At 39.6% G+C, this 25,898-nt stretch overlaps 1 protein-coding gene across 1 annotated transcript in view; it reads right to left on the reverse strand.

Moving 5' to 3' along the window:
* Positions 1-25,898, reverse strand: part of LOC117413488 (uncharacterized) — a 72,886-nt gene that overhangs the window by 8,936 nt on the left and 38,052 nt on the right. Inside the window, exons 4-18 of the mRNA XM_034906328.2 lie at positions 19,426-21,040; positions 12,917-12,964; positions 11,463-11,581; positions 10,363-10,537; positions 8,681-8,820; positions 7,741-7,867; positions 6,597-6,632; positions 6,180-6,316; positions 4,808-4,934; positions 4,416-4,561; positions 3,644-3,770; positions 3,356-3,388; positions 2,237-2,349; positions 1,844-1,973; positions 108-247 (exon numbers count right to left, since the gene is read on the reverse strand). Coding sequence (XP_034762219.2) covers positions 108-247; positions 1,844-1,973; positions 2,237-2,349; positions 3,356-3,388; positions 3,644-3,770; positions 4,416-4,561; positions 4,808-4,934; positions 6,180-6,316; positions 6,597-6,632; positions 7,741-7,867; positions 8,681-8,820; positions 10,363-10,537; positions 11,463-11,581; positions 12,917-12,964; positions 19,426-21,040 — 3,213 coding nt within the window. The remainder of the gene's footprint in view (positions 1-107; positions 248-1,843; positions 1,974-2,236; positions 2,350-3,355; positions 3,389-3,643; positions 3,771-4,415; positions 4,562-4,807; positions 4,935-6,179; positions 6,317-6,596; positions 6,633-7,740; positions 7,868-8,680; positions 8,821-10,362; positions 10,538-11,462; positions 11,582-12,916; positions 12,965-19,425; positions 21,041-25,898) is intronic.

Raw genomic sequence — 25,898 nt, forward strand, 5'->3', positions numbered from 1 at the left:
ACAGCTGCTACAAGCATGCACTTCATCATGATAGCCTGGACTACACGTCAGTCCAGAATACTGGGGTTCAGAGACCCCACGCGGTGCTGTGTCTGCAATTTACTCACACTCCTCCACTGACTCGCACAGACAGCACGTGGTTGTTGAACCCCTCTGACAGCAGACTCTGCACCTCCGAGTCCAGCCTGATCTCCCTGCCCTCAAAGCACTCCAGACTGTATAGAGAGATGGAGGGCTCCGTGAACACCTGCAGGAAGAGGGGGAGGCACAGCGTCAGGAACTATTTCAACAGCATGCTGCTCTACAGTGGACATGTACTGGTAAATATAGGAAATAAAAGGTGTTGGTAATATTAAAGATGAAAGTGACTTTGACATAAGTAGAGCTGCTAAAACAACTCCATTGGCCTTAGGTTAGAATGATGAATGATAAGGCAGGTGCTAGAAAGTATGAGAAAGAAGAAATATGGTAAGCAATTAACCACAGTAACCTTTTCAAAGAGAGTAGTTAGTGGTTGGTTGCACTTGAATGGAGTAACAACTGAATGACTCATTTCTATTTTAATTAGTAAGAGAACAGAAATAAACTGTATTCACGTATGCCCTGAGCCTACTAGAGTATAAATACTGGGCATAGAGGCGACACAGACATAGAAGCTACCAATACCTCCAGGATCATCGTGGACCATCAGCTATCAGCAATAACCAAACAAATGGAAAGTGGTTGCCATGAGAGACAGCTGTGGCTGCAAACAGACGATGACTAGAACCTTGAGGCTCGCAATAAATCTTAATACCTTAATGGATTATCATTCCTTGAGACACCCTCCAACACCTTGCGGAGTCTACGCCAGGTCATGCCCAAGCTGTGCTCTGGGAAAACCCGATATACGGAGCAAAGCCTAATAAAGTGGCCAACCACCAAGGTAATGCCCAATAATCTGAGTTTCATTGGGATTAGAATCCAGTAAACTGTGATTTTACTGTTAGTAGATTTGAAATCTTGAATTTACAGGTTTAGTTGCCTTTGCAATGTTTGCTTCCTTCCTTTTTTTAAAGCTAGATATTCTATCTGAATCGTGTGGTAATGCCCTGTACAGCTCACTTTTATTTCTTTTTCAGTGTAAGAAAAGAATCTATTTATTATTATTATTATTATTATTATTATTATTATTATTATTATTATTATTATTATTATTATTATTATTATTATTATTATTATTATTTATTTCTTAGCAGACGCCCCTATCCAGGACAACTTACACTGTAAAACAAAAATACATTTCAAGAATCACAGTACAAGTAATAATACAATTAAGGGCAAGATAAAAATACAATGACTTTGGTTCTAGCAAGTACAAGTATATGACAAAATACGATTCAATAACGGAGCAGATAACAGTGTCAGTGATAGTTACATCAGGATATAATTAAATACAACAGATTAAATAAAACTTGTGACAGATTACAGTACTCTAAAGTACATGATTAAATGCAGTAAAAATAGGGGGCAGATAAGAGCAAGTAAAGTGCATTAATTAGCTATCCCAGGGTAGTCTTTGTATAAAGTTACTAAGCGGCCAATTTGATCAACCAATACTTCGCTGGGATAAGCAATTCACAGCACTGGATTTCATGCTGGGAAACTCCCCAATCTACAGTAGCTGTGGCTTATCCAAGTGTGAAAGTTATATCACTAACCCTAAACAGCGATTGACTTCATAGGGATTTTTAAATGGTGTCCAACAGTAATAGAATCTGTGTTGTTTTTTTTTTTGATCAATTTAACCCAAAATATCCAAACACAAGATAAATTAGTAAATTTAGGTTTTGGAAATGCTTACCAAGGGGACCATCTTGATGGAGCGTATACTGATTTTTGGGGGGCACCCCATGGTGGCAAAGTTGGGGTACTCCCCTTGCCCCAACACGTACAGGTTACCCGAGTACTCACGACCCTCGTATACGACCCAGCTGAAAAGACAACAATAACAATCATCACTCAACCACCACCCATAATGCTCGGGATTGTTACTGTGGTACTGATATTACAGTGAGGGCTTTTAGGGTGAGAGGTTAGTTAAAGCTGAAACACATACAGAAAACTACTGCAGAAGGCATAGGGTAGGATCGATCCTCTTTAAAGAGTTCATATCCTGTTGCCTCCTCTTACCCCCAGGGGGGCAGCACAAACTCAATTCAAACCACAATACAACCCGGCTGATTCTCTTACTCACCTGCCCCCCATCACTCTGCAAGACTGGGGTTGGAATGCTTCAGGGATGGCCGTGTGATCATCTTCATACAGCAGACAGCTCCCCCGAAACTCCGGCTCCGAGAACAGCTGGATCTAAACACAGAGCACACCCACACAGTCTAACTTTACAACCACGATGAACCACAAAGCCATTTACACAACGGACCACATTCACAAAGTGTTTCCAACAGTCTACACAAGTTTCATCTGACTTTATGTAAAGGTAAACCTGTGTAACTAATCCTTGTTCTTGCATCTCCTAAGACTATTAAAATGAACGCTGTAGCATTGATGGCTTTATCTGACATGGCCTTGGATATACACCACTGTAGTTTCTGGCTGGTTACAGGTGGCACTGTGCCTCTGCTTCTTGCATTCACCAGGGGTAAAGAGATTGTGATGACAAAAGACAGATAGAGACGTCTCCTTTAATGACCTTGCTAGTGCCTAAAATCTGAAAACCTGAGCATTTACAAAACTCATTTCTATATATAGCAATTTTAATGAGTGTGTTTATAAGTCACTCCTGGGGGAAAAGCCCAACTCGATTAATACAGCGTTACAGAGCGGCGGTATTTAGCTCCACCGCTGTTTAGATTTTTATATCACCAAAGTGGAAAGCCAACAGATGCTTTGGTAGCTGATTGATTCAAGTGTAAGTTACAGCTACACAGTGCACAGTGTTTACTCTGCTTAGTTCCAGGTAGGGTAGAATTGACTGTATGTGACTGGACATTCTCATGAGAGTTCGGGACACACCTAATATATTGCTAGTTTTAAAGCTAACTTCCTGTGACGCACTATAAATGAATTCCACTGTAACTTCACCCCAACCTTATCCAGTATCTGCTATAGCCTGAACGCTGATAATATGTTACTGTAAGCCATAATAAAGCAATACATATTATATGGCCCTCTGATTACATTTTTCTTATCAAATTAAAAACCTTCTACCCTTTGAATGAAATGCTCTATTGTTTGTAGGCTTGGCTGAGTGATGCGACAGCAGCTTAAGAAAACATATATATTTTCTTTTTCCATCTGTGTTTTATTGGTAGCAACAGCCGTTTGGTGCCACTGACTTAAACAGTTACTTTACCTTGTTCTTGAAGTTTGGACTACTCCCTACTGCCTGAAAAAAACAGAAATACAATAATGTAAATATCTTCTGAATATCAAAGATTCTGAAGAGTACTGTAGTTGTTTTTCAGCAGTGATCTACATTTACAAATATAAACGTGCACGTTAATTAAACCAAAACTCATTGACTGTGCAATCTAGAGGCAGAAGTAAAAACAGAAATTGTGTAATTGGAATACACTAAATGAAGCTTTTGTACAATTACAAAGCAAATGGACATGACCCCTGCAGATGATCAGGTACTCACCAGTCGTATGGGCTGAACCGAGGAGATCTGGCTGTCGCTGCCTCCCCAGTCCTGGTAACTGTTGTAAAACCCTTTCTCCAGGATATACTGGGACCCAGAGTAATCAACATTGGAGTAGGCGATCCACCTGGGAACAAAAACAAGGTCAAAATCTGCACAGAAACAGAGGCCACTGTAACTTATCCTAAAAAAAACAATTGTGGGTGCAAAATCTCAGTGTTATCTTCACTTTGTGTCTTTCTCTTTCAGTCACTACATTCTGGTGACTATTTAAAACTCCTCTGGCCTGCATGGAGCTCTCAGAAACATGTCTGCATCCCACAGTACATCAGGTACACCCAAGTGTATCCATTAACCTGTCTCAACAGAACGGAATAGTCATGGTAATCCTTACATAAACTAGGGGCAGAGTGTTGCAGGGGGATAGGTTAATGGTTATACTCTGGGGTACCAGCTGAACTGTGTCGGGAAGGTAAGGGCAATTGTACAGACAAGGTCAACCACCAAGGTAATGCCCAATTTAGTTGCCTTCGCAATGTCTGTACCCCACCAGGATCACAAACTGCAGATTTTATTAGAGCATTTTACAGCACTGGAGAATCCACCTGGATTGCATCTGCCACCTCTCCATGGTTATCCCAGGATCACCACTAAAACAGGTGGACTCCATGGTCTTGTATTGTGCTGTGTGTTATAGGGTTTAGGTTGATGCAATTGGCACCTCCATTTCTTTCTGTATGTTTGCTGTTTTTAGAGTTTGAGGTATACTCACGCTCCATTGAGCACATGGATGGATTGCGTCATTATTCCGTATTCGACCAGCTCCAAGTCTGGAATGGCCTCGAGCACGTCCAGACTGTGCCCTTCCTGCCCCTCCTCAGTGCACTCATACATGATCATCTCAGGCTCTGCGAAGTCCTGGGCAAGAAGCACGAGAGACACATCAGAATATGACTAACAGTTTGACTGTGTTAAAAAGTTTAAGCCAGTTACAGGCACAAGCCTTGCTGCTGAAAAACATTTCTAGTTGTCTGAGATCATTATCCCACAAGGGCTTTTTGCATCATCAATAAATAAGTCCCAATGAGGTGATGAAAAACAGAATCAAGACAAGAAATGAAAACCAAAGATACAAAGATTCTGGTAGCGTTCGCCGGGCCTTACCGCTCGGATGAGATGCAGAGACCGCAGCTCAGAGTTACAGCCACCCCAGACCCTCCAGTCATGAAACTCCCCCTCCTCCAGCAGGTACTGGTGACCCCGGAATCCCTCCTTCTCATAGCCCACCCAGCTGGAAAGAGAGAGAGAGAGAGAGAGAGAGAGAGAGAGAGAGAGAGAGAGAGAGAGAGAGAGAGAGAGAGAGAGAGAGAGAGAGAGAGAGAGAGAGAGAGAGAGAGAGCTCTTGTTACACAAAATGCTTGGGGTGTGTCTGTTCCATTCGCTCTCACAGAATTACACCTCAGGCTTCATCTGTAACGTGTAATAAAGTTCACTTGTGTAAATAACGAAGCTGTAGTGGCTATCAGAAATGTAATCTCTTATTTTAGTTCAATACCCTGTTACGTGTGCTCTTAATCATTCTCTAATGCTGTGTCTGCTGAGTTTGCTATTTATTAAACTATGTGTTTTTTAAACCAAGCTGAATATCTGAAGTGGTATTAGAGAACAGGGCAGTCACTATGGCAACGATGAGTTAGTAAATAAAAACACACCCTCACTGTTCAAACTACCTCACTTTAGGAGTCTTTTCAGTAGCATACAAGATTAAATAAAATGGGATATTTAAAGTAAGAAATACATATTCCAGAACATAGTAGAGAAGTATATGTAACTAATTACAGAGGAACATGTGAACATCACACCCTGACACTACCTGGCACTTGTTTTTCAGTATGACCTGATCTTTACTGACCCTCTAGCCTGCTCAAAGATAATATTTAAAACAAAAATTTGCATTTCTGTTCACTATCTTAGTTTCTTTTTGATAGCATGTTATGTTTCTTTGTATATAGCACCTGTACTTGAGCTGAAAAATAATGTTTTTTTTTTTTTTTATTAAACAAGATTTGCATTGTACAAAGCCACATGGACTTTTATTATCGCTGAATACCACAATGTTGTAATTCTCCAGAAAGTGGATTTAGACTTTCCAGTGGTGGAACGGAAAAATTAAAAACGCCATAATCCACTCACTGAAATAACACACTGACCTGACCCGACCAGAACCTGACACTTCTTGTCGGGTCCCACTGGGCTTGGGTTCGGGTAGCAAGGATCTATAACAGTATGCATGCTTTCAGTTGTATTTGAAGAGTTTTGTGAAGTCTCTAACTTGTTTTGCTTCTTCCGTTTTAATAATAAAGTTCATGCATTTATTATCGTCGATTATTACCTGATATTCAATTAGGAAGTTGGTTGCTAATTGCACCTCTCATAAATATATACATTTCCCCAATCTGTCTTCCTTGCTTAAAGGTCATTTATTTTGTTTAATAACTCCTGACCTCCTCTTCTCCCTGGGTCAGTGTCCACTCACCAGCCCCCCACCACCTTGAGTGACCCGGCACTGGACATGAACACATTCTGCGAGTCCACTCTGGTCATGAAGTCCCGCGAGTCTGTGTGAATCTCCCGGCTCTTCCCCTGGAAGTAGGACTTCTCGAAGATGATCACCTGAGACACACAGGGGGGCATCCATTCAAACTCCATCCTGTTTACCTTCCCTCTTAAAGCAGTGCTAACCACGGTTTTAAAATCCATGATTTCATATGGATAACAAATCAAAACAACAGAAGCAATAAGGGTGTTCTAATACATGTGCACACTGCTGCAGTACTGGGAATCATACTGGAAAAAAACTTTAGTAATATGTACTGTTTATTTAGACAGTGTTACGATCTGTAATACCAATGTAATAGAATTTCTCTAAATTTAAAATAGTACCGATTCCTACCTTGGGTTCATCCGGCTTCTCCACTTTGGGCTCGCCCTGAAATCAAACAGACAAACACTTGCTAAGCAGTACAGTCTGAAGAGCCTTCCACTTACACTTCTAAAAAGTAGCTTCAAAATGCCTTTTTACCGGCCTCATTTTCTGATGCTTGTAATGATTTCACCTGCTCAATAGTCAGTTCCAGTCGCCTTCCCTTGCTGTATGTTAGACATGCTAAACCACACACACATATAGCTGCCACTGCCATTGCTATCTGAATAAATATATACTGCTTTGCTAGCCTACAATACATGCAGCATGTCTTTATGTGTATAGCAGGCAACTTAAAGAACCTTTACATAAAAAACACAGTATTTGGGTAATTACAATAGGAACCACTGCAAACAGCACGCTCGCTTGTATCGTTGTGCCACAAACTATTGTAAACTCACATGGAGTCTTGTAGTACTACTCTGAATACAATGGAGAGACAGCAGTTTTGTGTTTTTGAAGTACATTCTTTCCTATACAGGTAGATGATATGCATCGCCAGCAGGGATAATAAAACAAGCGTACTGAAGCTATATTTAAGACTCAGCACAAGGTAGAAGTATTCAGTACAGCCAGTTTAAGCATGCATCTTTATCTAGTTTATAGTTAGGAGTTCTTAATTGTTTTATTTTTTGCATTTTGATGCACCCTTAAAAAAAAACAAAAAAACATGCTGTTCACTGTTTTTGGGTTTAAAAATATGTTTACATTTTCAGATTTAAAAATCCGTGTTGAACAGGCTTGAACTCTGCCTATACACACAGAGCAGATTGGAAACCAGGTAAAATGCAGTCCTAGTCATACTCTTAACAAATAAAACATCACAACATTTGAATATATATCCATCTGCTCTACATACAACACTATTAAAAAAAGGAAATACTGATATTAAGAAAGTATCCTTGAATTATAACAGCTGCACGACCTTAATGAAGGGATCTGTCAGGTTAATAAAGACATTTTGTCAAATTTTCAGACTGTCGGGTTTTAACCTAAAATGAGAACCTGTCTAATAGTGGCTGTTTTTGTATATATACTGCAAATGTGTGCTGGACAGACCTCTGCACCGTCCCTGTGGCCTGTGTGTCTAGGCCCGGTCCATCCTGTTACTTACTATTTTGAGAGGGTGAACTGAGGCTACGTCTGGCTCCGTGGCTCCCCATGCCTGCAGATTAGTGTACCCCCCCACCTCCAAAACCCGGGGAGCCCCCTCAAAGAAGGGCTTGGAAAACACTAGCCACCTGTGGAGGAGAGGAGTGGGGTGCGCTTAGTCAGCCATGAGTCATTCATCACAAACCTACAGTACAGTGTAGCTATATAAACGTACGCTAAGGTTGTATTCACAGAATAATGCTGTGTATTTAATTAGTAGAACCCCTCAATAATAGTCATGTATATCATTTATATGCCTACCTGCATGAAAACCTCTTGGTGTGAGAATTTCACATTTAAGTCAGTTTTCAGTGATACAGAAACAATAGGTACTTATGTGTGGAAATGTTAGACCACTTTGTGCTTTAATTAGGCACCTTAACAACTTCTCAAAAGTCTCATGCATTTCACCATATGTGGCTGTGTGTTTCTTTTCTCTTACTGAAATGAATTGCACTATTAAAGTCATCCATTAAATCAGACAATCCCTAATTTACCTATTTTGCCAAACATTTCCATTTACAGTGGTTTGATTTCACATGCACAGCACATTTATTAGAACACTCTGTTGCTTCTGTTGTTTTGATTTGTTGTGCACCTGAAATCAAAGCACTGGAACCGAAAATGGAAATTCTCACAGAGTTTCCATGCAGGTAGGTATATAAAGGATATAAATGACACATCTTGTGGTGTTCCAGTATATTTGCACATGACTGTAAATTACATTGATTGATTAGGCTGACAGCAATGAGTTAGGCAGCAATGCAGTTGTGTTTTTATTTTCTTCCATAGCTATAAAAACATACTGTAACTGTAAACAGCAGCAGTGTTTTTCCATTGAAGACACTGCTGCTTTGTTTGTTCCGTGCAGCCGGCAGGGAGCTGGGAGTGGCAGTACTCACAGGCCAGCATTAATGATAATGGACTTGGCCTTGATCGGGAGTCCATAGATCCGGGAATCCTCGGAGGTGTCCCGGAATGTCACCTTCTTCCCTTCGGCGTTCTCTTCTGGAAACAGGCTGATTTCTGGAACGCTGTAATCCTGAAAAAGAGGGCCAGATGAAAGCATTTGTATTGGTTTTATATTAATATTTGTGCTCAATGTTTCATATTGGGCTGGTGAAATGTGTCTGTGAATATGGGAGTGTTTTCAAGTTATATAAATACACCTACAATGCAAATGTTATAAAAGTTTACCCAGGTAAATTTGCACAGTAATGTTTTTTTTTTTTTTACCACCATAGGTTTGGCATAGTTTTTAATATGCTCTACCACACATCTCCTGGCTTTACAATGCTTTACCATACCTCTCTGGGCATTACAATGCTTTCACTATCCTGTATTACACTTGGCTATGCTTCTACTATGGGTAACTTATAAAATACATTTTTGTGTTCTTTTTTCAAACAGATTATTACAACTTTTTTTTCATAACTTAGCCTATGGTAACATTTTAATTATGGTGGCTTTCCAGATAACAAAAACAATAATCGTACCATTATTTCACAACATTATTGCATAAAATGGCAAAAACCATCCGTTCTCTTGAGCAGTTGTTATTTTGTTATGTACTGTGCTGTTCAATTCAAATCACTGGTTATGTGGCGCCACCTTGTGGACTGTACATAAATGCATGGGGTCATAGTTCTATAAAAAATAAGTGTAGATTGTAGCAGTCAGATGACAGGTGTGGTCCTAATTATTTCACATTTAACCTCAATATCGATTCAGAAGGTTTCCATGCAAATAAGTTGCTGTGCAGTCTAGAAATGTTGAGCATATAAAGAACAACACCACCATATACAGCAGAGAGCACTACAGTGTGTGTTTACAGCTTTCTTATTCATATAGAGCAGAGAGCACTACAGTGTGTTTTTACAGCTTTCTCATTCATATAGAGCAGAGAGCACTACAGTGTGTGTTCACAGCTTTCTTATTTATATAGAGCAGGGAGCACTGCAGTGTGTGTTCACAGCTTTCTTATTTATATAGAGCAGAGAGCACAGTGTGTGTTTACAGCTTTCTTATTCATATAGAGCAGAGAGCACTGCAGTGTGTGTTTACAGCTTTCTTATTTATATAGAGCAGAGAGCACTACAGTGTGTGTTTACAGCTTTCTTATTCATATAGAGCAGAGAGCACAGTGTGTGTTCACAGCTTTCTTATTTATATAGAGCAGAGAGCACTACAGTGTGTGTTTACAGCTTTCTTATTCATATAGAGCAGAGAGCACTACAGTGTGTGTTCACAGCTTTCTTATTCATATAGAGCAGAGAGCACTACAGTGTGTGTTCACAGCTTTCTTATTCATATAGAGCAGAGAGCACTACAGTGTGTGTTCACAGCTTTCTTATTCATATAGAGCAGAGAGCACTGCAGTGTGTGTTTACAGCTTTCTTGTTTATATAGAGCAGAGAGCACTGCAGTGTGTGTTTACAGCTTTCTTATGTTTGTGTTTTTGCCAGGTTATCACGACTTGTGCACATCCCTTTTGAAGTGATAGTAAAGGGTTTGATTATTCGGTTGAACAGCTCCACACTGAAGACAAGTCTGTGATGTGACTGCAATGCGCTCCTGATCTTACCCTGACCACCCTTCTCAGCGAGCCGATGACAAAGCGCTTGCTGGGCTTGGTCTCGGGGTCCTGGTCCTCGGGGGGCTGCTCCTCACTCTGTCCAAAGGGGTAGTAGAGCTTGTGGTCCCCCTCATCCAGGGCACACTTCTCCCCTTTGTAACTGGGCTTCTCATAAAGCACCCAGCTAGGAGAGAACAGCACAGGGTTCTAGTTTGATGGAAATGTGGCACTGCAATAATCTCTGAAGTCACTGCTGGCAAGTGGAACCCACAATATTAAGGGGATAGCTAGTTGCAAACCTCACGGATCAGGTTCCAAACAGAGCGCTCATTATACCACAGAAGGATGCTCTCTAAAAGCTACTAGCAACTTGCTTTAAACAGAAACATCATTCCTAAGAGATGCAAAATACAATTGAGTTTATAGCATTACTATCCTCCGCAGCGGTCATTACCTGTGGTTCACTGACCAAGACGTTTGTCTGCTTGACGGCTTGAGATGGCTGCAGATATGTGTACAGACCTACCTTTAGTGGAGGATTAAAACAGTGTTGTGATGGACAAGGGGGGGAGTACAGTGTAAGCAGCAGGTGGCAGTGCAGTGCACAGCAATCATGCCTACCTTATGTCATGCTGAGGCTGAATCACTTGGATCCTTTCAGACCCAACTTGAGATCAACCAACTACTTGGAACTGGACAAGCTCAGACAAACAGCCTTCACTTGTTCTTAAATGTTCTTATGTTCTATAGGAAGCTCTGTATTGTGCTAGTTATATAAATGGGAGCGGGTTGGGGTTTGGGGTACTTATTTTTCTGTATTTTGGGGTTCAGGGAGTGTATGTGGGGAAGTTGATAAAGGCACATTTAGTAAATAGTTGCAGATCAGACAGGGCGGGGTGGCTTTTAGTAATTAGCCGGTTCTAATGTGGTGGGTAAATGCTTTCTGGAACACCTGTATGTTAAGCAATCTCTGGGCGTCTCCTAATGTGATGATAGCTTGAATAAAGTGCCTCCAGTTCCTAAAACAGATGTCTCCTCTCCTAGCGTGTTATTGACCGGCAAGCTTGTTACAATATATCCAACTGAGGGAGTCTGTGAGATGCTCTTACCCTCCTCTCAGCACACGGATGCAAAGGGGTTCCTGGAGGTCCCAGGGGGTAGCGTCTATCACATCACCCTGAATCACTATCTTCTCCCCAGTGAAGCCAGGCTCTTGGTAAATAAGCATCTGAAACGAACAGAATGACGACACCTTTATACACTGAATCAGGACTTCTGAGGTCAGACTGCAGGACATTTTCTATGCTAAAAAGGAGAAAACAGAACTAGAACAGAAACAACTAATGTATGTATTTTCAGGTTGAACTTTGTGACTGGCACAGAAACCGAATGCCTGTGTTCCTGCTCTGGTAATAACAGCACTGTTACCCCATGTGTTGCTACACCTGTTTAAATACTGTACCTGTCATTTTTCTTTTCATTATTAACATCCTGACAACTTTTTACATGTATAACTTTAAAGTCTGTTTCAAAGCTCTTTTCAAAATTGCCACTCTAGTGCACTGGGGCTTGAGATCTGTCCTCTAAATCACTGCAGGAAGAGCGATTAAAAAAACAGGAAAACATAATAAGTGCTCTGGCTTTTCTGTTTCGTGCCACATCATGGGTAATTATGGCTGTGTTACCTGTTTGACAATGTGGGTAATAATCCTTTGAAACAGACTTTAAAGTTAAATTACAGGTACGTTATTTAAACAGTTGTTGCAACAACAGGGGGGACGTGTAACGCTAGATTTTTTGGAACCCCACTACTTACTCTTTAACCTCAAATTGTTACTATAATCTAACAGAAAACACTGCAGGTGTAACATATACATTTAACTGGAACTACATTTCTTTCTGAATGAAAACAATTACCAATAACAACTAAAAGACTACAAGCCCCCAAATTAGCATTGACTCAGGGCAAGCTCTTCAGTTCCAGCTGTGTCACAAAAATGCAGCACAGACTACATCAGCCAAAGTGATCTGCCACGGTGCTGGCAAGACACCACTAGTTCTGCAGCTTAACAATATAAAGATATAAGCAAACTTGGCTACATTAAATATGTCTATTGCTGGCAACTATACAACTAAAGAGCAGCTCCTGAACTCATACGGCTGTTTTTTCACAGATCCTGGTTAGCGTTAGTCTTGGACTACTTTAATTAAAATTACATTAGTTAGTCCAAGATTAGTGATAATCCGGGATCTGTGAAATCAGCCAATGGTCAAAAACAATAAACACAGGTTTATAAAAAATAATATTAGCAAAATTGCAAAAATAACCACTCAATAAATTTGAAGTAACTTAGTTTTTTGTTTAGGTACCAGTATCCTTTAGAAAAGTCAACTACAGTATATTTACAGGATTCATGGGGAACCATCTCAAAGGGAATCAGTGCCATATTGGATATCCACTCCCCTTTGACAGTGCTGGTAGTTTTATTTTAAAATGAAAGCTGTAATAGACAATACAGGGATGTTACTCTATCAATAAAAAGTATTAAAAACATCACATTACCTTTCCTGGTCTAGGATTGATTTTGCCATGCTCTTTTTCTTTGGTTCTCTGAGGAGAAAAACATATTGTCTTGTCAGTCCCTTTCAGCACAGCATGCAGTTATCCTAAGGATTTAAAATCATTTAAAAGGTATTTATCATTTTAAAAAACACTTCAAAATAGATTCTGAAAACAGGAGGCCAAGACTCCAAAGTGAGATTTTCAGAATGTTTCTGAAGCTAGGAATTGTAAACTTGAAAGAGTGAGTCTAACCTGGGGGGCTCTTGTGGTCCTGGCAAGCCAGTTTGCGTGAGTGTTGAGGAAAGCTAGATTTACTAAAAGCTCTTAACAGCTGTGAAATTTGAGCAGAGTGAGTGCTGGCAAGCTAACTGGTCAACAGGGCATTGTGAAACTGAAGGGCTTGTGGAACAAAACGTAGACCCTGAACTTTGTGAGTCATACTGTAGGTCCCAAGTTTCATCAACTGGAATGCTGGTCTAGACTATTTGCTGCTCATGAAAATTTTGTACAATGATTAATCTGACCTAGATTATTAAAACTACATTTCAAATCAATTAAAGAAAAAAAGGTAACAAGAACATTGGTTCATTTAAAAGTATATTATTTTCAATTATATATTAAAAGTATATTAACTTCAATTAAGCACCCATCAATGAATGGAGTGCACATAGGAGGCTGTGTGGTCCAGTGGTTAAAGTAAAGGGCTTGTAACCGGAGGTCCCCGCTTCAAATCCCACCTCAGCCAGTGACTCATTGTGTGACCCTGAGCAAGTCACTTAACCTCCTTGTGCTCCATCTTTCGGGTGAGGCGTAATTGTAAGTGACTCTGCAGCTGATGCATAGTTCACACACCCTAGTCTCTGTAAGTCACCTTGGATAAAGGCGTCTGCTAAATAAACAAATAATAATAATAATATAATCACATGGTGATAATGACAAACTCCAGTTTTTAACATCACCCACACAGTGATCTTACATACAGCATATGTTTAATTTTGTGGGTTGTACAATGACTGTAGCGGGTCTGCTGGTTTTAATGTCAATTTGCGTGTCACTTGGGTGGTCTGTGATTGTGTTGTGCAGGGCTTCAGCATAGGAGCTTATGGAGAAATCAAGTGTTCTGTGCGCCCTCTAGTGCTGAACCTGAAATACTGTCTGTTGAATTCAAGCTTTGTAATAAATCCCTTTTAAAGGTTTACCAGTTAGTTTGCCCAGTAATTTTGCAGTTTTCCTGGGCTTGGCCCGTGGTTATACTATGCATTTACCATATTTGACAATGATTTTCCATGTTGCTTTATCATACCTCTATGGGCTTTACAATGCTTAACTGTCATGTTTTTACTGTGGGGACGTTTCTAATGGATGTTCCTTCCTTCAGCCTCTTCCATTTTAAACATCCAATGTGGTACCAATCTTGTCAGTCACCATTGCTGGAAACCATTGTAAGGGATGAATGGCTTATTCACATATTTTGCATCATAGATACAGAACCACAATATTTTGTAATTAAGGTGTCTGGCTAAAATGTATTTGTTTTCAATGTGCACACTGTTAACCCCTGTGAGGGTTAAGTGCAAGCAATCAGGAATCCATTGAAATAGCAATGCTATTGAGAACTAAACTAATCTAACCCTAAACTAGACGCCTGGCTGCTTTTCTTAGCAACCCACAGAATCTCCTTCCTTGGCCCCAGCCTCTGAAGACTTAACAGACGGGCTCACTGCAGCCTTTCATACACACCAGCATCATTTAAACTAAACTGAATAACTCATGAATTGGACCACCAATCCTGGCTAAGTTTACTCCATTCTATCCACACTCTCACATGGAAATGGGCATTTAAATCAAGGCTCTAACTTAACCCTTTCCTGGGTTCATTTAATATAAACACATTTAACAATAACACTGTTAAACATTTACTGTATACCAAAAACAAGAGAACAGAAAGATAATCTGTTCTTGACGTAGTTTGGTGGAGTTATGTGCATTTATACTGTGGAAGTGAAAACAAGTGCCAGAACAAAATAAATTATGAACACAAAATAAATCAACACTATTTACAAGTGATGGTTTTTCACCCCTTCACAGTCCCCATGGTGCACAGCAAATACAATGTGAATTAGAGGCAGTCAGTTACTTTATGACTGAATGTGAGCCAAAAGGGTTCTTTTGCTGTGGTAAAAGTATGAAAGGTAAGTAAAACTTGGAAATCCTCCCGCGGTTAAACCTGAAAGGACTGTATCTGACACACAAAAGGATTACTGCTAATGGAATTCTTGCAAAATAATCCATTCTACAATAGAATGACAAAGACACATCAAACAAAACTCACAACCTGAACAGAGACACAGTAACTGCAGTTATCTATAAAATCCAGTGGTAGAGATAGAGGATACACCATGAACATTCACAGTGCTGTAGGTATTCCATGTGTGTGAGTGAATTAACCACATGACTCTGTGAATGGTCATGTATATAACAAGTACATTATATAGAAAAGAAAGTATGCTAAAACCTATATTGATCAAGATCAAGCTCTGCATCTACTTAGTGACACAGTGTCATTTTGAACAGCACAATTTGCCTGGTCATTCTGCATGTAAGGTAAACACTTCTCCAGACCTATCCCATGGTAAGATGAATTTACACCTCATGCAAAACAACAGGCAAAACATTCCGTTCATTGCTTGGCACCAAGCTCGATTTATCAAGTGACATTTTCAGGTATTTTCTGACAGATTTAGCTTTTGCTCCAGTGCATAGTTGAGCATGTTCCAGCAAGCTTGTGAAAGCCGCGCACGAACGCTATAGAACTGGGCAGGGAACCTGGCAAAATCAATGTAACTTTAACAACATGCGTGCAAGCCGGTCACAAGAACATGCAGGATCTAAACACCAAATGTGTGGCACGGAACTAGAACAGGCTCAGCAAGCCACATCAGCACATTACCAGCTCAATGGAGAGCAACCAGACTAATCCCAGGCCAATGAAGACCAGCCGAGGGAACAGAGTTTATTTAGTGAAGAACAAAAAGTCCTGCTTTCCTTGTTTTTTTCAGAATGTTTTTACTGATTCTTACCCACAATAATCTGGCACCCTCAAATTTAAATACAGATTTATATCAGTCCACAACTATTCAAAAGAATATAATCTATTAGGCCTATACAACAGGTGTGCTTTAATGCTATATTATTTGCTACTTTTTTTAAGGGGATTTGATACAGCATTTTCATTACATTATGTAAAATAAATTATTTGCACCAATTTTTATTTTTAATAGATTTTTTTAAGGAAGAAAAATCAACACTATAATAGCAATTACGCTTGTCCATACTTTCCTTTGACTCGTGAATGGCATTTAATTTAAAGAGAAAGTATCTTCCCTAACCACGCTATGATATTTGATTAGTTCTGAGTTCCATTGCATGGACTTTAAGTTTGACTGATTCTATTCGGTACTTCTCTTTCTGGTTTAGGATACCAGTAGTGTCCCTTTAGCTTGAGCCCTCACTGAACCAGCTTTTTTTGTTTTTTTTTAAAGTGGTACCTCTACATTTTAAAATAATACTTAGACATGCTGCAGCCTAGTGGAACACTTAGTATTTAGTCAGGAGCTTGAGTCACACCAGGAAAAGAACTAGTGAAATGACAAACAAATCTGCATTTGTCAGAATGCTAAGAATGTGGAACAGCTTGCCTATGACGACTGCATCCAGAGTGACATGCACACAGTGGTTTTGTAATCCCCTGCAGAAAACATAAAGAAACAGGAACAAGAACAGAAACCAGGTGAACCGTTTGGCATTCTTGTTATCCCCATATTGCACATGTTATATTAATTCATGTCATATGATTCTGCAGTGCATGTCTGTACCATTTATGTACAGTGTGGTGGGGGCTAAACAACAACTATGCGCTAGAATGTAGTTGGTCGACTCCTAACCCTAACCCTAACCCTAACCCTAACCCTAACCATCATGTGCTCCACACTCGCACTGCCACTGTCTCCCAGAGGGGGCACTGTTCTACATCATTTAGACATGTCAATCTAAATGTGACTTCCATTTGCTTCAATTACAGAATCCGTTCCTGGCAGGATGCTGTTAACATCTGATTGGAGCATCAACACTGCCAGGGCCTGGTGGAAGTCTTGATTCCTGGTGATACTAAGCAGGAAAAATAGGGATGGGGAGTTTGTTGCCAGATAACTTCACAGACTACTTGCTCACTAAATATCTTGGTATCCCTGTAAAAATATCATACAGAATACAGGATTCTAATGGGGCTCTGTGAGGAAAAACGGGCAGTACAATCCTCACTCCTAGTCTTGCTGTTCATATTTTGTTTCTTTTGAACACGACTGTACTTGCTGGCCGGTATAATGTTTTGATTTTAGTAGAATGGGGATTTTTCGTTTGCGCAGAGTTTTGAATTTTTACCTGCAGGCGTTTCTGAAAATGACTGAGCTTGATCGCGTGTGTGAAAGCGCTGTCTGGTAAACTATGCAGGAATACAGAAAGCCATGTCCGAGGGCTAATATTGTACTAGAACATTAAAGATGATTGTGGGAACGCAGTAGCTTTTAAACAATAATGTTTAAGAATCCTTCAGCAGCTATTTATTAGGGGATTTTTCCTGTAGCTACTGTACCAGGGCAATCTGCAGATTATTTTAAAGTATTTAGTCTAATCTCCCGTTTTCTTTCTTTCACTAATGCTTTACCGTAGCTACATTTCTGGCTTACAAAACTTGGTTGGTTAAAAAAAAAATACAGCAACTCCTGGACATGAACCAAAAGGTTTTGACCACGTTAAAAAAAGGCACCCGTGACATTGCTGTTTGGGCCCCCCAGAGGCAAGAAAATGGGGTTTGAAATCTTGGCTATCAAGATTGAAGTTGCCTTTGTCATTTCTCGTACTGGAAAAATCTAAAATACTTTCTGGATTTTGCTAGCTGGTAAAGGCAGGTGGATATTTAGTTCAGGTTTCACAGTATATCTGAAATGCACTACCATCAATTACACATGCAGTATTTCACTAAACCACCTAAAACTAGACTAACTAACTGGTTTTCAACCGGCTGCTTTTTTTTAACCAAAGGAAGAAACAACTGCGCATGTACATTCTGCAGTATGCAAATCTGTCTGTTAGAGACCAGACTGTTAAGAAAGTATGCCCCATTAAGAAGGTATGTCAGTAACAGACAAGGATGTGCTAGAGTCACTATGCCCTGCATCCAGTGTGTGAATGAACTTCTTACAAATGTTCATGCAAAATCCAATCAAATTTGGGTAAGTGGTCCTGATAGCCTTTCATTAACCTAACCAAAAAAAAAAAAAAACACAACACAGCTCAAGAATTCTGAACCTTTTAGGTACTGTGCAATAATAAGAACCCTCTGTATGAACTGGTTTGGGTTAAAATCGCTCTTGAGTTCAAGAAACCTATTTATTCTGTATTGCATTGCTTCCCTAATAAAAGCTTCCCATAGTAAAAGCAAAGCAAAGTGTAATAAAGCACAGTGAAAGCATGGGAATGAATAGGTGAGCACTATAAAAAAGCAAGGTATGGTAACGCTGTTAATAAACACATCAAACCAGGGTAAACTACAGTAAATGCACAGCATAACCACGGGGATATCCATGTTAGTCAAATAGGGGGAGCAGCGTGTTGGTTAAGGACAGGAATGTCGGCACTGATTTCAAAGGAATGACATTATTTTAAACTTACATGCAGTTCCAGTAACAAGGACACAGCCTGGTTGTAAACCAATTCCCTAAGCTAAGTAAACAAGGTATCTTGTTTACATAGCAATACTGTTGTTGGGAGAAACTCTTTTTAAATGTACAAAGTTTGCTTGTTTATCTCATTAACTCCTACGCATATAGAAACGATCAAACTTTTTAGTTTAAACTGACAGGCAACACCCTCAGCTGTACCACCTTCTATTTTTGGAATACGTTTTTCTATTTTGGAATACGATTATATATTGTTTTTCAAGCTTTCTTTTCTATTGCAAAAGTCACAGATTGTTGCCTATTTTATAGGTATTTTTCAGAGGTGATTTTTATATGGTATCCATTTTAATTGTATTATATATTATGAAATAGGTGCCATTGTGTTGTATTTTATGCTCATATATTTATGTTCATATATTTCACCACATGTGCTAAATATACTCAATATTATAACATGCTCTGTAGTAATGCTAAGGTAGCAAGATCAGATTTTATTTTAATAAACCACTTTTTATCAGTATATAAATAACTGTGTAACTATTTACACAAAATGAACAAGATTTGTTAATGTGTAATTATCTAGTTTTTAAGAAATTAAGAAATACAAAAAAAATGTAATAGTAATAATTTAATGACAAATATTTTGTCTTTCATTTATTATTTGTTAATTGTGCTCTATTGAGTGTTTTACAGCTGTGGATGAAACTAAAACGTGTCTATGCTCTAATAAAACACCCTGTATAATAAAATGCAGTTTTCAGCTCTACTTACATAAGCATCTGGGAAGGCTGTGTATTTGGGCACCACGTTGTTCCTCTGGGTTTCTATTGCTGGGGTCGCAATGGAGTGAACATCAAAGGAGCTCTGCTGTTTAAACTCCAGTGGACTGGGGGGCGGGAGGCTATTTCTCCTGGGGTCGTAGCCCCCCGACAGCGGGTCAGCGGAGGAGGTCAGGTAGGAGAAGCGCTCATAGCTGCTTGTTTTGGGGCCATCGACCTGAGACAGGCTCCTCTCCACGGAGCTGGGCAGATCAGGCATGGATGACCTCCGGAAGAAGCTGTCTGGCAGAGATATGGCCTTCCCGTTCTCCACAGGCTTGTCCCTTACCTCCTGAGCCTTGATGCTTGAGAACAACAAACTGCTATTCAGCCTGGAGTACAGCTTATCCTCTGTGGGTGTGAGCTTGCTGTCCAAACGATCAGACAGCAGACTGCCTGACAAGGTGCTCCCATTCAGCTGGGTATTCTTGTACACGTTACTGGTCTCACTGGAAGACCTTTGGAGCAGAGAAGGGAGCTTGGGTTTGTCCACTGAGTCTTGTTCCAGCTGCTTCTTCATCATCTCCAATGGGGACAGCATGTCTTTTGTCGGGGTCCATCGGAAACCAAAATCTGATTGAAGTTTGGGAGGTTGACCTGGAGCTGGCGGCACAGGACTGTGTGGCTGAAATTCAATCGATCTGGAGGATGGAATGGGTGTGACATCTGGGGAAGGCAGATTTTCGTCTATTGCAGGCAGGGAAGAGAAGCTTGGAAGAGAGACTGGTCGTGCAGGTCTGGGCCCTCGGTTGAGTCTCAAATTGTGGGGAGGCTCCATGCCACGCAGGGTGTCCACCAAATTGTCCATTGCGGTAGATGTGTCTCTTTCCTCAGGCTCAGAGCTGGGAATGAACTCCACTCGCACAGCTCTGTAGATGTCGTTTGCCTCAGAGTCTGCTTCTGGCACAGGAGCTGAAACAGCTTGCGAGTCCCAGGTGTGATTAGTAGTTTTTGCAGGCTCCTCCCTGCTCTCTGAGTAGTTCTGTTGACCTTTGGAATTGGCTGCTGTGGCTGTGACGGTACTGTCAGTGTTTTCTTTCTTCTTAAGCTCAATGATTACAGTTTCCTGATCAGGCTGTGTTGTATGACTGGCAGGTGAGGTTTTAAGAATGAGTGTTGATTTTTTGTTATAATCCTCCAACATGGAGGCTGGTTGAGTCACTGAGTTGTTATTTATTAGGCTTTTGGTTTCTGGTATGGTGTTTGCAGAAGGTTTCTCTAAACGTTCGGGCAATTGCTTCAGGTTCTCCATGAAGGGGTATTCCACGATTTCCCTTGGACTCTTGATGCCATCGTTGTATGTCTTTTCTGCAAAGGGACTGTGGCCTTCGCTGGGTTTGGATTTGTCATTGACCAGCGATACCTTATGGAACCTTTTTCTTCTATCATCCTTGGGTTCTTTCAGGGGGTCTGGCTTCAGGTTCATAGTGGTGCTCAAGACCCCGATTCCAGTGTAGCTGAAAGACCCGTTTGCACTCATTTCTTTCATCTGGTCTAAATCCCAGGGGCTTTCGAAAAGGAAATGTTCAGCAACCGATTGTCCAGGGGCCCCAGAAATATTGAAAGAGCTGTTAAAAGAAAGAAGCAACAGAAAAAAAGGTTTTAGAGTAGCATTGCGCTCTGACAACTTCTTATACTAACATTTATACAGGAGTTACACAATTTGAAACACCAGCCATAACACTGTCAAGAGCCACCAAGGAACGGCAATGAAGCGACATGACAAACCTGCAAGATGTTTCTACAGGGATATGCATTCATTCCTCAATGATGTCTGGCTTCAGGTAAGCAGTATATAGGGTAGATTTTAGAAGTCTGTTTTCTAGAGTAATTTATTTTGTGACTGTCCCTGCCAATCAATCGCCTACTATCAGCCTTTTATCAAAGTCTGTCAGATTAAAACAGACAAGAAACAGGGAGATGCAACTTGTATATATTGTAAACTGACGCTTGCCACACAGGCTTGCATCAGGTTCTTTCTCAGCACTCACACCATAAATTGATTTTTAAAGCGCTGTTGTGTTGCTTTATTTTTACACACAAAAATAAATACACAAAAACAAACACCTAACTCCGTTCGGAGCGCTAACTAAACCTTGTCAGGAACACCCTAACTATAAAACAGGACATCTAGGCTGTTTACCTGTTAAAATAAACACAGCCAGAAAGGTTCACACAGTATCTTTTTTTTTGTTACGACACACAGTCAGGGCTCTTCACACAGCAGAGTTCCCGAGCAGACTGATTGCTCTTCTTATATATTGGCAGTTAGCTCTAATTTACAATAACGAGCCACTGCCAAATCAATTTAAAAAAATTAATAAACGTGCATTTGCACATGTGATGGCAGGGAGGCTTTTAACCCCCTCCCTGCCCTTTTACAGTATTACAGAATACATGCCAAGGATGTAATTTGCCAAATAAATGTAAAGGGTTTACACAAAACCCTGTGCTATAGATGGTAGGTGTCCCTGTATCTTTATACATGCTCCCCACCTGCCTCGACTACATTCCTTGACTTGACACTCCCCATTTGATTAGAGGTTGGTGGTGAGTGTATTCAAACATGCTAATCAAAGTTAATTATTAAACCCATTTATAGAGTTATAAAGAACTCCTTCAGGAATTTTAGCATTTTAACAGCTTCCATTTCTGCTGGGATAGATGTTCTACCTGTAAAATGATTAATTACAGGTTTGGCTTGAACCAAGTGGAATGTGTCTTGACTTGACAACATATTTGAGATCATCAATCTCAATGGAAATAAAACTCAACTGAGAAACGTGTATTATTATTATTATTATTATTATTATTATTATTATTATTATTATTATTATTATTATTATTATTATTTCAAATCAGTAGAACCAAAAATGCAAGGTTTCTTTTTATATAATTTTATTATTATTTATCTATGTTTCATCCCCACAACAGCTCGGGAGAATTGAAGGTAATGGTCAAGCTAATGGCCTCTATACATCCAGGAGCTCAACAGCGGATACTGGTGAGCTACTGGCCCCTGGATGACAAAGGCCAGCCCTGCAGGTGTTCGCTTGAGATCACAGGACACTACTGGCGGCCGCTGGATCGTGCTGAGGAAACATCAGTCCCACGGGAGGCCTGTGTCCCTGTAGACACTCCCTGTGGAATCCACAGCAAAGGGTGGCATCTTTGCACGTCCAGGAACCCCTGTCTGTACGATTCATCCTACACACCACGTGGCTGGGCCTTTACCAGGTGAGTCACTCAGGGACCACACACGTGGAAGGTCTCTTAGGCATGCAATGCCTGTTAAATTAGTTTTCATAGACTTTAGACCTTTCCCATTCACAGGCATTATTCACAAGAGTTATTATGAAAAGATTATTGACAAGACAGCTTTATTACGCAACAGAACAAGTTGCAAAACATATAAAACAACTTGTTCAGATGTTTTTCGGGATTAGGAATGAGTTTAAGTATTTATTTACTGTTACAATCTGAGCTGACTGATTCTGCCAACCCCATACAACCAAATGTAACTATCTGAATGCAAGTAAATTATTTAAAGTAACATTTTCCAGCAGGTTTCTGTTCTGCATCTACAACGGTAAAATTATTTCTGCAACCCATAAATCTTTGTACTAAAATGTATTTTGTTGATGATTAATCTAACCTGGGTATTTCTGAAAAGAAGCACAACGAATCCTTGTTGAATGATAATCAGGTCTTCTGTGCTACATAAGCTTTAGTGTGAGCCTGGGTTTAATAATTAGCACCATATTAATGTGCAATGTGTGTAGTTATCCGAACTCAAGTAAATTATTTATCAGCTGCAGTTAAAGACTAAAGATAAACTCCCTTATAAATTACATGCATGTACAGCTATGGCCAAAAGTTTTGCATCATCTAGAATTATAGGATTGAGATATCATCAAAAAACTATACGAACATAATTTAGATCTTTTATTTAACATCATATAAACAAATAAACTACAAAATGCTATCGCAAAAGTTTTTCGTTAAGTGTATGGAAAACTACAAAGCGGTATGTAATTCAATATATAAACGTAACATTATTCAGCAGGATTCATTCAGTGTAATGAAGTAAAATGTGTTCATTCTATGGGGTAATGCAAACCTGGTTAATCTGTTTATAATGTACATTTTTTATTTAGATAAATTATAAATAGAATATACAACTCAGCAACAAGCTAAGCTTTTCCCGCTGTTGAAACATATTAATACAAAATACTGTGGGGCGCCAAGTGTAAAAAAAAAAGCGTTAGCATTTTAACATGTCTTGTTTCCCAGATTTAACCTAAATCTTATATTTATTCACAGATGTAAACAAAAAATCTTTTTTCAGATTTATAAATCTAGTGAAAAGCATTTAAATAAATGTTTAAATGTGTACTTTCAGACACACATCTGGTAAAGAATGTCCTAAGTAATTTTCGCCACAATTAAAACATATATTTGTAAATCAGTCAGGGTGGCATACAAAGGGAGAGGGCTCCTCTTCACTCACCCACTTCTCAGACGCTGTGCTGAAGTTCCATCATGCTTCTCTGGATATTTAGAAATATTAAAAGAAACTTTGTAAAAATGCAATGACTATAAGTTTGTCTCAATGCTGAAGTGAGTTTTGGTTCACATTATTCTACTCTGGACAATGTGGTCTCCTCCACCAAATAATGTAAAGATCTTTAGATGCTTGTAAAAATCCATGTGCAGCATACAGACAGATGGTCAGACATACAGACTCCATATACCTCAGATTATGGTGTACTTGATATCTGTGTCCTTATTACCCACCATATCCCCTGCAATATATACTTTTGATTGATTCATTAATAGTGCAAATGACTATTGCTTAATGAAATTGCTTAATGACACATAAAGAACACATGAAGCCAATGGATGAGTGTGCATAGTGATTTCTGCCAAAGGGAGAAGAAAATAAAAACAATAAACCTTCCTTTGTTATTAGAGGGCAAGTTTGATGATTCAGTACGTCCTAGCATTCCCGCAGCTCGACAATTCTTTAATAGCTAGGCCTCCACCTCAAATGCTTTAAGCCTTTGCATTTATGCCAAAGATTTTCACTGTACCACAGTGCCAGCCAACAATTTGGTTTGTTGGCTGGTTTCACAGACCTTGATTAGCTCTAAACTTGGACTACTAGACTTGGTGCAAGATCAATGGCATTCAAGGTATGTGAAACCAGCCTGGCATGTCTTTGAGAAAACAATCTTGCCAAATGATCTTTAACAACATTACAGGTGCTACAGTGGCAATGCAATGGTAGCACATAGTCAGCAGCAATGCGATAAGACACTTACATCTAGAATGATACCACAGAGAACATTTTTTATTTTGATATCTAGAGGTATCACATTGGTATAAACAATTCTAAATCTGCTTGGAAATCTCTGACTGGTTAGCACCAGTCTATCAGCTAATACATTAATCCCACACAACCATTCAACAGACACATCACCCCTGATTCAAATTCCTCTTACCTGTTCTAATTCTATAACATTTAATATCTAGAAGCAACCATTAACTTGTTGAAGAATGGTATAAATAATGGTATGAAGAATTTCCTGAACCGGACAAAGATCCAGTAACTCAAATTTCTTTAAAAGAAAAACTGCACAGTGAAATAACAGAACCAGACCTGAATCTACTTGAACTTGCCCGAAACGAAAAAAACAAAACAAAATAAAGGCTTCTAAATGCACTGTGAATATCATACAAAACTGGCTCCAAGAAAAACGGTAGACTTAGATTTAATGCACTTTCGAAGGAGGAGTTGAACAGCCTCCTCAGGCATGTCGGTTCCATGAGGAATTAAGAGGGACTGCAATACAGCTTATCAAGCTTTATAAGAGCCTACAAGCTGGTATCAATCACTTTCTGAATGACCCATCGTACAGCAGAAAAGTTATGTTATAAAGTTATAAAGTTAAATTGTGCATGTTTTTTTCAAACTGCACAATATCTGACAATTTTCAAGGGAACATTTACTCCTAAAATCACTGATCTATAATTAAAGTTAATTAAAGTTTTGTATGCATAGTTTCCAAAACCAAATCTATGATTATTCAACTATGATTAGTCGGAGAACAACCCTTAGGCTTCAATGTGATGAAACAATCGTGGTCAACAATGGAACCTTTGTTTACAGAATTCCAGGGAAGCATGTTGAACTGTAAAGTAAAATACGGTAGGAGTCCAAAGTCTTTGCACTATACTTCACCAGAAAGCAGGCTCTGTTTGAATACCAGTTTGTTTACATGCCCTAAAGGTAGCTGCCACTGCAGGCACACAAGCTTCAAGCAGCCGTCTTGCCACAGCGGATGACTCTGATTGTTACAGTAGGTTTTATAAGAAGTTTTTCAGCTCTCATTAGTTCTTGATTGTAAATACCACTGTTTTGCA

The sequence above is a fragment of the Acipenser ruthenus genome, chromosome 23 (genome assembly GCF_902713425.1).
Source record: "Acipenser ruthenus chromosome 23, fAciRut3.2 maternal haplotype, whole genome shotgun sequence".
In the NCBI taxonomy this organism is placed as follows: Eukaryota; Metazoa; Chordata; class Actinopteri; order Acipenseriformes; family Acipenseridae; genus Acipenser; species Acipenser ruthenus.